The sequence below is a fragment of the Nerophis lumbriciformis genome, linkage group LG20 (assembly GCF_033978685.3).
Source record: "Nerophis lumbriciformis linkage group LG20, RoL_Nlum_v2.1, whole genome shotgun sequence".
Lineage (NCBI taxonomy): Eukaryota > Metazoa > Chordata > Actinopteri > Syngnathiformes > Syngnathidae > Nerophis > Nerophis lumbriciformis.
In genome coordinates this window covers 13,874,993-13,889,025 of record NC_084567.2, presented here as the reverse complement: position 1 = coordinate 13,889,025, position 14,033 = coordinate 13,874,993, and the positions used below count along the sequence as shown (strand labels likewise).

The 14,033-nt window shown below is 34.7% G+C and overlaps 1 protein-coding gene across 3 annotated transcripts in view; it reads right to left on the bottom strand.

The window, feature by feature from the left end:
- npr3 (natriuretic peptide receptor 3) overlaps window positions 1-10,009 on the bottom strand; it is a 68,186-nt gene extending 58,177 nt beyond the window's left edge. For all 3 annotated transcript variants that reach the window (XM_061980482.1, XM_061980483.1, XM_061980484.1), the window contains exon 1: window positions 9,292-10,009. In XM_061980482.1, the coding sequence (XP_061836466.1) occupies window positions 9,292-9,973 (682 nt within the window). In that variant the 5' untranslated portion in view covers window positions 9,974-10,009. The remainder of the gene's footprint in view (window positions 1-9,291) is intronic.
- Window positions 10,010-14,033: the final 4,024 nt, after the last annotated feature.

Genomic DNA, 14,033 nt, shown 5'->3' with positions numbered 1-14,033 from the left:
AGTGTTATTTGTCAAAGTGTTTTGTGGCGATGCTTCCATAAATCACTTTTAGGAGGTCAAAGTTGACAGCCTTTTTTAACCACCTGGCCAACCTCAGCCTTAGAAACAGGAGAGTCCCCAGACTCTTAGAAGACGGGTAGGTGGGACTGAGGAGGTCTTCCAAGTATTCACGATCCACAAGGTCCTGAGTGGAGGTCAGCAGCACAGGTGAAGTAATGTGAAGAACTTGGAGCCTTGAATGTCAATAATTCATAACATTGATTTTGATTCATTATTATTTTTGGAGCAATGGCATTTCTTTAAATCCAACTAAAATTATTGAAGACCCCAGTCCCCACTCAAAAAAGTGTTATTATTGTCATTATTTATTTTGTACTTTTAAACTAAAAATAACTTAATTAATTTTACACTTATCTGTCAATTAGAAAAATATATATATATATTTATATATTTTTTGTTGTTGTTGTTGTTGTTTTGTTTTTGTTGTTGTTGTGTTTTTATGCCTTTTTTGTCAAAGAAAACTTTGCTTTTTATGTTAAAAACGAAAAGAAAATTAAAAATTCAATATTTCCCCCACATAAATATTTTAAAGTGCAATATTTGATGTGAAGTAATTGGAGCCTTTAATATCTATATCATTCATAACAACATTGATTTTGATTCATTATTATTTTGTAAAGCAATTAATTTTTTTTTAATCCAACTAAAATTATTGAGGACCCAAAAGGGTCCCAAAAAGTGTTTAAAAAATAAGTCATACATTATTATTTTTGTACTTTTAAACTAAAAAAAATAACCTAACTAATTTTACACTTATCCGTCAATTCTAATTTCATTTTATTTTTTTGGTGTGTTAATTTATGCCCTTTTCGTCTAAGAAAACTTTGTTTTCATTTTAAAAACAAAAAAATATGCAATATTTTTCCCGAAAAATATTTCAACCTTGATTTTGATTCATTATTATTTTTTGAGCAATGACATTTAAAAAAAAAAAATCCAACTAAAATTCTTGAGGACCCAAAAGGGTCCCACTCAAAAAAGTGTTAAAAATAATTCATACATAATTTTTTTTTTGGTACTTTTAAACCAAAAATAACCTAATTAATTTTACACTTATCCGTCAATTATAATTTATTTATTTTTGTGTGTTTTTTATGCCCATTTTGTCAAAGAAAACTTAGTTTGTGTTAAAAACGAAAACAAATATTAAATATTTCCCCTAAATAAATATTTTAAAGTGTAATATTTGATGTGAAGTAATTGGAGCCTTAAATATGTCAATAATTCATAACATTGATTTTAATTTATTATTATTTTTTAAAGCAATTTTTTTTTTAAATCCAATTAAAATTGAGGGCCCAAAAGGGTCCCACTTAAAAAAGTGTTAAAAATAAGTCATACATTATTATTTTTGTACTTTTGAAACCAAAAATAACCTAATTAATTTTACACTTATCCGTCAATTCTAATTTTATTTTATTTTTTTGGTGTGTTTATTTTATGCCCGTTTCGTCTAAGAAAACTTTGTTTTCGTGTTAAAGACAAAAAAATATGCAATATTTTCCCCGAAAAATATTTCAACATTGACATGCACCTGGGGATAGGTTGATTGGCAACACTAAATTGGCCCTAGTGTGTGGATGTGAGTGTGAATGTTGTCTGTCTATCTGTGTTGGCCCTGCGATGAGGTGGCGACTTGTCCAGGGTGTACCCCGCCTTCCGTCCGATTGTAGCTGAGATAGGCTCCAGCGCCCCCCGCGACCCCAAAAGGGAATAAGCGGTAGAAAAGGGATGGGGAGGGGAGGGGATTTTGATTCATTATTATTTTTTGAACAATGATTTTTTTTTTTTTAAATCCAACTAAAATTCTTGAATGTTCCCCGTAAAAGTGTACCATTTGATGTGACGTAATCAGAGCCTTAACTAAGTCAATAATTCATAACAACATTGACTTTGATTATAATTTTTAAAGCAATGAATTTAAAAAAAAAAAAAAAAAAAAAAAAACCACACTAAAATTCTCGGGGACCTAAAAGGGTTCCACTCATAAAAGTGTTCAAAATAAGTCATAATTTGTTTTTATTTGTTTTACGTTCAGTGCTTAAATCTCTAGATCAACATCAGATCTATCCGTCGCTTATAAGTTTTCATTATTTTTTATTTTGTTTATTTTCTATGCCCTTTTGTCAAATAAAACTTTATTTTTATATGGCAAACACACAAAATGTTTCCCGTAAAAGTGTACTATTTGATGTGAAGTAATCAGAGCCTTATCTAAGTAAATCATTCATAACAACATTGATTTTGATTAATTATTATTTTTTAAGCAATAAATAAAAAAATAAAAAAATCACACTAAAATTCTCAGGGACCCAAAAGTGTCCCACTCATAAAAGTGTTCAAAATAAGTCATAATTTGTTTTTGTTTGTTTTATGTTCATTGCTTAAATCTCTAGATCAACTTCAGATCCATCCATCTCTTATACAAACTCCGTTTCCATATGAGTTGGGAAATTGTGTTAGATGTCAATATAAACGGAATACAATGATTTGCAAATCATTTTCAACACATATTCAGTTGAATATGCTACAAAGAAAACATATTTGATGTTCAAACTGATAAACATTTTTTTTTTGCAAATAATCATTAACTTTAGAATTTGATGCCAGCAACACGTGACAAAGAAGTTGGGAAAGGTGGCAATAAATACTGATAAAGTTGAGGAATGCTCATCAAACACTTATTTGGAACATCCCACAGGTGAACAGGCAAATTGGGAACAGGTGGGTGCCATGATTGGGTATAAAAGTAGATTCCATGAAATGCTCAGTCATTCACAAACAAGGATGGGGCGAGGGTCACCACTTTGTCAACAAATGCGTGAGAAAATTGTTGAACAGTTTAAGAAAAACCTTTCTCAACCAGCTATTGCAAGGAATTTAGGGATTTCACCATCTACGGTCTGTAATATCATCAAAGGGTTCAGAGAATCTGGAGAAATCACTGCACGTAAGCAGCTAAGCCAGTGACCTTCGATCCCTCAGGCTGTACTGCATCAACAAGCGACATCAGTGTGTAAAGGATATCACCACATGGGCTCAGGAACATTTCAGAAACCCACTGTCAGTAACTACAGTTGGTCGCTACATCTGTAAGTGCAAGTTAAAACTATCCTATGCAAGGCGAAAACCGTTTATCAACAACACCCAGAAACGCTGTTGGCTTCGCTGGGCCTGAGCTCATCGAAGATGGACTGATACAAAGTGGAAAAGTGTTCTGTGGTCTGACAAGTCCACATTTCAAATTGTTTTTGGAAACTGGACGTCGTGTCACCCGGATCAAAGAGGAAAAGAACCATTCGGATTGTTATAGGCCCAAAGTTGAAAAGCCAGCATCTGTGATGGTATGGGGGTGTATTAGTGCCCAAGACATGGGCAACTTACACATCTGTGAAGGCGCCATTAATGCTGAAAGATACATACAGGTTTTGGAGCAACATACGTTGCCATCCAAGCAACGTTACCATGGACGCCCCTGCTTATTTCAGCAAGACAATGCCAAACCACGTGGTACATCAACGTGGCTTCATAGTAAAAGAGTGCGGGTACTAGACTGACCTGCCTGTAGTCCAGACCTGTCTCCCATTGAAAATGTGTGGCGCATTATGAAGCCTAAAATACCACAACGGAGACCCCCGGACTGTTGAACAACTTAAGCTGTACATCAAGCAAGAATGGGAAAGAATTCCACCTGAGAAGCTTAGAAAATGTGTCTCCTCAGTTACCAAACGTTTACTGAGTGTTGTTAAAAGGAAAGGCCATGTAACAGTGGTGAACATGCCCTTTCCCAACTACTTTGGCACGTGTTGCAGCCATGAAATTCTAAGTTAATTATTATTTGCAAAAAAAAAATAAAGTTTATGAGTTTGAACATCAAATATCTTGTCTTTGTAGTGCATTCAATTGAATATGGGTTGAAAAGGATTTGCAAATCATTGTATTCCGTTTATATTTACATCTAACACAATTTCCCAACTCATATGGAAACGGGTTTTGTACGTTTTTATTATTTTTGATTGCGACCCCGAAAGGGACAAGCGGTTGAAAATGGATGGATTTTGTTTATTTTTTATGCCCTTTTGTCAAATACAACTTTATTTTTATATGGCAAACACACAAAATGTTCCCCGTAAAAGTGCACTATTTGATGTGAAGTAATCAGAGTCAATAATTCATAACAACATTGATTTTGATTAATTATTATTTTTGAAGCAATGAATTAAAAAAATAAATAAATAAAAAAAATTTAAAAAATCACACTAAAATTCTCGGGGACCCAAAAGGGTCCCCCACTCATAAAAGTGTTCAAAATAAGTCTTTTTTTTTTTTGTTCAACCCTTAAATCTCTAGATCAACATCAGATCTATCCGTCGCTTATACCTTTTTATTATTTTTTATTTTGTTTATTTTCTATGTCCTTTTGTCAAAGAAAACTTTATTTTTATATGGCAAACACACAAAATATGCAACATTTTCCCCGTAGAAGTGTAATATTTGATGTGAAGTAATCAGAGCCTTAAATAAGTCAATAATTCATAACATTGATTTTGATTCATTATTATTTTTTAAGCAATGAATTAAATTAAAATCAGTTTTTCCCCCAGAAAATGTGTTAGTTAAGGTGGTGACTCTCCGGGGGTAGGGGGTGGGTGGGTGTAAGGATCGGTGTAACTCGGCCTGTCGCCATCACGTCTCCACCTCGTCGCTGCCACCACAGCCTGGGGGGCAATAGACTACAGACTGCGGTGAAGTAGGCCGGCTTCGTCGCGTGAAGAAGCCTACAACTTTTGGTTGTGTTTTCCGCTCCATTTGCTGAATGGCGATATACGATATATATCTCGATATTTTTTCCGTAAAGTAAAAACTAAACAATCCTAGTTACCTGAGATACTAAGTACGTCATTATTATGACTTAGTAATTTACGAAGTCAAAATAATGACAAAATAATGGCTTACTAAGTCAAAATAATGACTTACAAAGTCAAATTAATGACTTACTGGAAGTAAGCGTTTGCAATAAGCGTTTGAAAAAAAAGAGTTAAAAGTGGGGCCACATGCTGACATATGTTCAACTCATGCTTAATTTATTACAGCATTTGGGAAGCCTGGAGTTGAACCTTAACAACAAAGCACAGCGGGAAACCCTGTAAATTCTTGGGGTTGGGTGCCACACATAAAAGTGTTCAAAATAAGTAACAATTTTTTTTATTTTTATCGTTCAACGCTTAAATCTCTAGATCAACTTCAAATCTACCCGTCGCTTATAAGTTTTTATTATTTTTTATGCCCTTTTTTGCCACAAAAAAGTTTATTATACGGCAAACACACAAAATATGCAAAATGTTACCCAAAAAGGGGAACAATTGGTGTTAAAGTAATCAGAGCCTTAAATAAGTCAACAATTCATAATAACATTGATTTTGATTTGTTATTATTTTTTAAGCAATTAATTAAAAAAAAAAAAAAAAAAAAAAATCACACAAAAATTCTTGGGGACCCAAAAGGGTCCCACTCATAAAAGTGTTCAAAATAAGTTATCATTTTTTATTTTTTATTATTGTTTAATACGTTCAATGCTTAAATCTATAGATCAACATCAGATAAGATAAAATGTGCAAAATGTTCCCCATAGAAGTGGAGCAAAGTAAAAAGGTCACAAATTTATAACAACTTTAATTTTGATTCGTTATTATTTTTTAAGCGATTAAAAAAAAATTTGCACTAAAATTATTGGGGATCCAAAAGAGTCCCACTCATAAAAGTGTTCAAAATAAGTTGTAATGTTTTATTTTTTTTTTAATTATTGTTTAATACGTTCAATGCTTAAATCTCTAGATCAACATCAGATAACATAAAATGTGCAAAATGTTCCCCATAGAAGTGGCGCAAAGTAAAAAGGTCACAAATGTATAACAACTTTGATTTTGATTCGTTATTATTTTTTTAAGCAATTAATTTAAAAAAAAAATCACACTAAAATTCTCGGGGACCTAAAAGGGTCCCACTCAAAAGTGTTCAAAATAAATTATATTTTTTTCAAATTATTGTTTAATACGTTCAATGCTTAAATCTCTATATCAACATCAGATCAGATAAAATGTGCAAAATGTTCCCCATAGAAGTGGAGCAAAGTAAAAAGGTCACAAATTTATAACAACTTTGATTTTGATTTGTTATTATTTTTTAAGCAATTCTTTTTCTTTTTTTTTTTCTTTTTTCTTTAAATCACACAAAAATTCTTGGGGACCCAAAAGAGTCCCACTCATAAAAGGGATCAAAATAAGTTATAATTATCTTTTTTTTTATTACTGTTTAGTACGTTCAATGCTTAAATCTCTAGATCAACATCAGATAAGATAAAATGTGCAAAATGTTCCCCACAGAAGTGGAGCAAAGTAAAAAGGTCACAAATGTATAACTTTAATTTTGATTCGTTATTATTTTTTAAGCAATTAATTTAAAAAAAAAAATCACACAAAAATTCTTGGGGACCCAAAAGAGTCCCACTCATAAAAGTGTTCAAAATAAGTTATAATTTATTTTTATTCGATTATTGTTTTATACGTTCAATGCTTAAATCTCTAGATCAACATCAGATCAGATAAAATGTTCCCCATAGAAGTGGCGCAAAGTAAAAAGATCACAAATTTATAACAACTTTGATTTTGATTCGTTATTATTTTTTAAGCAATTAATTTAAAAAAATCACACAAAAATTCTTGGGGACCCAAAAGGCTCTCACTCATAAAAGTGTTCAAAATAAGTTATAATTATTATTTTTTGTATTATTGTATAGTACTTTCAATGATTAAATCTCTAGATCAACATCAGATCAGATCAAATGTGCAAAATGTTCCCCATAGAAGTGGAGCAAAGAAAAAAGGTCACAAATTTATAACAACTTTGATTTTGATGCGTTATTATTTTTTAAGCAATTATTTAAAAAAATAAATAAATAAATCACAAAAATTCTTGTGGTCCCACTCATAAAAGTGTTTAAAATAAGTTATAATTTTTTTGTGTGTGATTATTGTTTAATACATTCAATGCTTAAATCTCTAGATCAACATCAGATCAGATAAAATGTGCAAAATGTTCCCAATAGAAGTGGAGCAAAGTAAAAAGGTCACAATTTTATAACAACTTTGATTCTGATTCGTTATTATTTTTTAAGCAATTAATTAAAAAAAAATAAAAAATAAAAAATCACACAAAAATTCTCGGGGACCCAAAAGGGTCCCACTCATAAAAGTGTTCAAAATAAGTTATAATTATTATTTTTTGGATTATTGTTTAGTACGTTCAATGCTTAAATCTCTAGATCAACATCAGATCAGATAAAATGTGCAAAATGTTCCCCATAGAAGTGGAGCAAAGAAAAAAGGTCACAAATTTATAACTTTGATTTTGATTCGTTATTATTTTTTAAGCAATTAATAAAAATAAATAAAATCACACTAAAATTCTTGGGGACCCAAAAGGGTCCACTCATAAAAGTGTTCAAAATAAGTTTTTATTTTTTTGGATTATTGTTTAATACGTTCAATGCTTAAATCTCTAGATCAACATCAGATCAGATAAAATGTGCAAAATGTTCCCCATAGAAGTGGAGCAAAGTAAAAAGGTCACAAATTTATAAAAACTTTGATTTTGATTCGTTATTTTTTAAGCAATTCATTTTTACAAAATCACACTAAAATTCTCGTCCCCTCATAAAAGTGTTCAAAATAAGTTATAATTTAATTTTTTTTTGGATTATTGTTTAATACGTTCGATGATTAAATCTCTAGATCAACATCAGATCAGATAAAATGTGTAAAATGTTCCCCATAGAAGTGGAGCAAAGTAAAAAGGTCACATATTTATAAAAACTTTGATTTTGATTCGTTATCATTTTTTAAGCAATTCATTTAAAAAAAAAAAAAAATCACACAAAAATTCTCAGGGACCCAAAAGGGTCCCACTCATAAAAGTGTTCAAAATAAGTTATCATTTTTATTTATTTATTATTGTTTAATACGTTCAATGCTTAAATCTATAGATCAACATCAGATAAGATAAAATGTGCAAAATGTTCCCCATAGAAGTGGAGCAAAGTAAAAAGGTCACAAATTTATAACAACTTTGATTTTGATTCGTTATTATTTTTTAAGCAATTAATAAAAATAAAAAAAATCACACTAAAATTCTTGGGAACCCAAAAGGGTCCACTCATAAAAGTGTTCAAAATAAGTTTATTTTTTTGGATTATTGTTTAATACGTTCAATGCTTAAATCTCTAGATCAACATCAGATCAGATAAAATGTGCAAAATGTTCCCCATAGAAGTGGAGCAAAGTAAAAAGGTCACAAATTTATAACAACTTTGATTTTGATTCGTTATTATTTTTTAAGCAATTCATTTTTTTTTTTAAATCACACAAAAATTCTTGTGGACCCAAAAGAGTCCCACTCATAAAAGTATTCAAAAGAAGTTATAATTATTATTTTTTTGATTATTGTTTAATACGTTCAATGCTTAAATCTCTAGATAAACATCAGATCAGATCACATGTTCCCCATAGAAGTGAAGCAAAGTAAAAGGGTCACAAATGTATTACAACTTTGATTTTGATTTGTTAATATTTTTTAAGCAATTAATAAAAATAAAAAAATCACACAAAAATTATTGGGGACCCAAAAGAGTCCCACTCATAAAAGAGTTCAAAATAAGTTATAATTATTATTATTTTTGATTATTGTTTAATACGTCCAATGCATAAATCTCTAGATCAACATCAGATCAGATAAAATGTGCAAAATGTTCCCCATAGAAATGGAGCAAAGAAAAAAGGTCACAAATTTGTAACAACTTTGATTTTGATTCGTTATTTTTTTTAAACAATTAAAAAAAATAGAAAAATAAAAATCACACTAAAATTCTTGGGGACCCAAAAGAGTCCCACTCATAAAAGTGTTCAAAATAAGTTATCATTTATTATTATTTTTTAATTATTGTTTAATACGTTCAATGCTTACATCTCTAGATCAACATCATATCAGATAAAATGTGCAAAATGTTCCCCATAGAAGTGGAGCAAAGTAAAAAAGTCACAAATTTATAACTTTGATTTTGATTCATTACTATATTTTGAGCAATGGCAGTTTTAATTGAAACGTTGTTGCAACTTTGTTATATTTCATATTATTGTGAGAAATCCAATTGGGGTCAGAAGAAGAAGGTCTCCCTACCTTGGGTGTCCAACATGTTCTGGACGACGTCTTCCGGCTCCAGGTGGTCTCGGCGGGCCACCGAGTAGGTCTGGATGCTGACGTCGTCCATGAGGTGGTAGATGCCCTCCACCGTGAAGTAGCAGTCCCGGTCCACCTTGTCGTCCTCGTAGACCAGCAAGGCGCTGGTCCAGGAGAACATGGTGAAGATGGCGCGGAAGACCTCGGCCATCTTGCTGTAGGACGGAGCGATGCGCGTCAGGTGCGAGAACTCGCCCGTCTTGTCCCGGAAGGCGGCGGCCAGGGCGCCCGCCGTGATCACCGGGATGTTCCAGTGCGACGCCAGCCGCACCACCGCCGCCGCCTCGTACTCGCACACCGGACCCAGGATCAGGTCCGGCCTGGCGGCGCAAGAGCGCTCCAGCAGGCGGAAGACGGCGTCGTTGGCGCAGTCCGAGTCGTCGAAGCGGACGTCGAAGCGGACGCCGGAGAAAGGCGCGCCCGGCGCCTGCAGCCTCGCCTGCGCGTAAAGAACCGCCGGCGCCACCCGCGCGTACGAGAAGAGGTAGGAGTCGTTCCGGGGCAGGAAGACCACGACTTGGACGTCCTCGTCGGCCGCGCGCGACCCGGCGAGGAGCGACAAGAAGACGGAGAAGAAGACGCGCGCCGCGCGGCGGCACGTGACGTCACAGTCGTCCCGCATCTTCCTCTTCGAAACGGAACCGAGGACTTTCCAACTTCCCGCTGCGTGTCGCCAGCGAGTGTCCTGGTCCTGCTCGCAGCTCACACTTTAAAGCGTCTTCTGGGAGCTACGTCATCAGGACACGCCCCCCCGTTGCGGCCGATACGGCCCGCCGATCCGATACCTGCCCGGCGCTACTCACTGAGCATGCGCACTCATGCCCCATCAACGCTCCAGGTTTCCTCGAACAAAACGTCGATGTATTGTGGGTATTTCACAACAAAAACGGTATAAATGCTGGATTATGTCTAGACCAGGTGTGTCCACACTGCGGCCAGGGAGGGGGGCCCAGCCCAGCAGGCACAAGACATTGAAACAACCTTGAGAACTTGTTGAATTAGGTCCTGACGTTGAGCAACTCAAATACAACGTTGAAACAACACCGACGTTTATTCAATGTCGGGTTCTGACGTTGATTTGACATTGAAATTTGGTCATTTCCCAATCAGTATTCTACAACACAAATACAACGTTGAAACAACATGCTTTTTGACGTTTAATCAATGTTGGGTTGTGACGTTGATTTGACATTGAAATTAGGTCATTTCCCAACCAATATTCTACAACACAAATACAACGTTGAAACAACAACAATGTTTATTCAATGTTGGGTTGTGACATTGATTTGACATTGAAATTTGGTCATATCCCAACTAATATTCTACAACAGAAATACAACGTTGAAACGACATGCTTTTTTATGACGTTTATTCAAGGTCAGGTTGTGACGTTGATTTGACCATTGAATTTTGGTCATTTTTCAACCAATATTTTACAACACAAATACAACGTTGAAACAACATGCTTTTTTGACAACGTTTATTCAATGTCAGGTTGTGACGTTGATTTGACCATTGAATTTTGGTCATTTTCCAAAGGGACAAGCGGTAGAAAATGGATGGATATTCTACAACACAAATGCAACGTTGAAACAACATGCTTTTTGACAACGTTTAATCAATGTCAGGTTCTGACGTTGATTTGACATTGAAATTTGGTCATTTCCCAACCAATATTCTACAACACAAATACAACGTTGAAACAAAATACTTTTTGACAACGTTTAATCAATCTCAGTTTGTGATGTTGATTTGACCATTGAATTTTGGTCATTTTCCAAAGGGACGAGCGGTAGAAAATGGATGGATGGATATTCTACAACACAAATACAACATTGAAACAACATGTTTTTTGACAGCGTTTATTCAATGTTGGGTTCTGACGTTGATTTGACATTGAAATTTGGTAATTTCCCAAACAATATTCTACAACACAAATACAACATTGAAACAACATGCTTTTTGACAGCGTTTATTCAATGTTGGGTTGTGACGTTGATTTGACCATTGAATTTTGGTCATTTCCCAAACAATATTTTTCAACACAAATACAACGTTGAAACAACATACTTTTTGACAACGTTTATTCAATGTTGGGTTCTGACATTGATTTGACATTGAAATTTGGTAATTTCCCAAACAATATTCTACAACACAAATACAACGTTGAAACAACATACTTTTTGACAACGTTTAATCAATCTCAGGTTGTGACGTTGATTTGACCATTGAATTTTGGTCATTTTCCAAATGGACGAGCGGTAGAAAATGGATGGATGGATGGATATTCTACAACACAAATACAACGTTGAAACAACATGCTTTTTGACAACGTTTATTCAATGTTGGGTTCTGACGTTGATTTGACATTGAAATTTGGTCATTTCCCAACCAGTTTTCTTCAACACAAATACAACGTTGAAACAACATGCTTTACGACAACGTTTATTCAATGTTGGGTTCTGACATTGATTTGACATTGAAATTTGGTCATTTCCCAAACAATATTCTACAACACAAATACAACATTGAAACAACATGCTTTTTGACAGCGTTTATTCAATGTTGGGTTCTGACATTGATTTGACATTGAAATTTGGTAATTTCCCAAACAATATTCTACAACACAAATACAACGTTGAAACAACATGCTTTTTGACAGCGTTTATTCAATGTTGGGTTGTGACGTTGATTTGACCATTGAATTTTGGTCATTTCCCAAACAATATTTTTCAACACAAATACAACGTTGAAACAACATACTTTTTGACAACGTTTATTCAATGTTGGGTTCTGACATTGATTTGACATTGAAATTTGGTCATTTCCCAAACAATATTCTACAACACAAATACAACGTTGAAACAACATACTTTTTGACAACGTTTAATCAATCTCAGGTTGTGACGTTGATTTGACCATTGAATTTTGGTCATTTTCCAAATGGACGAGCGGTAGAAAATGGATGGATGGATGGATATTCTACAACACAAATACAACGTTGAAACAACATGCTTTTTGACAACGTTTATTCAATGTTGGGTTCTGACGTTGATTTGACATTGAAATTTGGTCATTTCCCAACCAGTTTTCTTCAACACAAATACAACGTTGAAACAACATGCTTTACGACAACGTTTATTCAATGTTGGGTTCTGACATTGATTTGACATTGAAATTTGGTCATTTCCCAAACAATATTCTTCAACACAAATACAACGTTGAAACAACATGCTTTTTGACGGCGTTTATTCAATGTCAGGTTGTGACGTTGATTTGACATTGAATTTTGGTCATTTTCCAAAGGGACAAGCGGTAGGAAATGGATGGATGAATGAATGGATGGATATTCTACAACACAAATACAATGTTGAAACAACATGCTTTTTAACAAGGTTTAATCAATGTTGGGTTCTGATGTTGATTTTACCATTGAAATGTGGTCATTTCCCAACCAATATTCTACAAACCCCGTTTCCATATGAGTTGGGAAATTGTGTTAGATGTAAATATAAACGGAATACAATGATTTGCAAATCATTTTCAACCCATATTCAGTTGAATATGCTACAAAGACAACATATTTGATGTTCAAACTGATAAACTTATTTTTTTTTGCAAATAATCATTAACTTTAGAATTTGATGCCAGCAACACATGACAAAGAAGTTGGGAAAGGTGGCAATAAATACTGATAAAGTTGAGGAATGCTCATCAAACACTTATTTGGAACATTCCACGGGTGAACAGGCTAATTGGGAACAGGTGGGTGCCATGATTGGGTATAAAAGTAGATTCCATGAAATGCTCAGTCATTCACAAACAAGGATGGGGCGAGGGTCACCACTTTGTCAACAAATGCGTGAGCAAATTGTTGAACAGTTTAAGAAAAACCTTTCTCAACCAGCTATTGCAAGGAATTCAGGGATTTCACCATCTACGGTCCGTAATATCATCAAAGGGTTCAGAGAATCTGGAGAAATCACTGCACGTAAGCAGCTAAGCCCGTGACCTTCGATCCCTCAGGCTGTACTGCATCAACAAGCGACATCAGTGTGTAAAGGATATCACCACATGGGCTCAGGAACACTTCAGAAACCCACTGTCAGTAACTACAGTTGGTCGCTACATCTGTAAGTGCAAGTTAAAACTCTCCTATGCAAGGCGAAAAACGTTTATCAACAACACCCAGAAACGCTGTGGGCTTCGCTGGGCCTGAGCTCATCTAAGATGGACTGATACAAAGTGGAAAAGTGTTCTGTGGTCTGACGAGTCCACATTTCAAATTGTTTTTGGAAACTGTGGACGTCGTGTCCTCCGGACCAAAGAGGAAAAGAACCATCCGGATTGTTATAGGCACAAAGTGGAAAAGCCAGCATGTGTGATGGTATGGGGGTGTATTAGTGCCCAAGACATGGGTAACTTACACATCTGTGAAGGCGCCATTAATGCTGAAAGGTACATACAGGTTTTGGAGCAACAAATGTTGCCATCCAAGCAACGTTACCATAGACGCCCCTGCTTATTTCAGCAAGACAATGCCAAGCCACGTGGTACATCAACGTGGCTTCATATTAAAAGTGTGCAGGTACTAGACTGGCCTGCCTGTAGTCCAGACCTGTCTCCCATTGAAATTGGTGGTGCAATATGAAGCCTAAAATACCACAACGGAGACCCCCGGA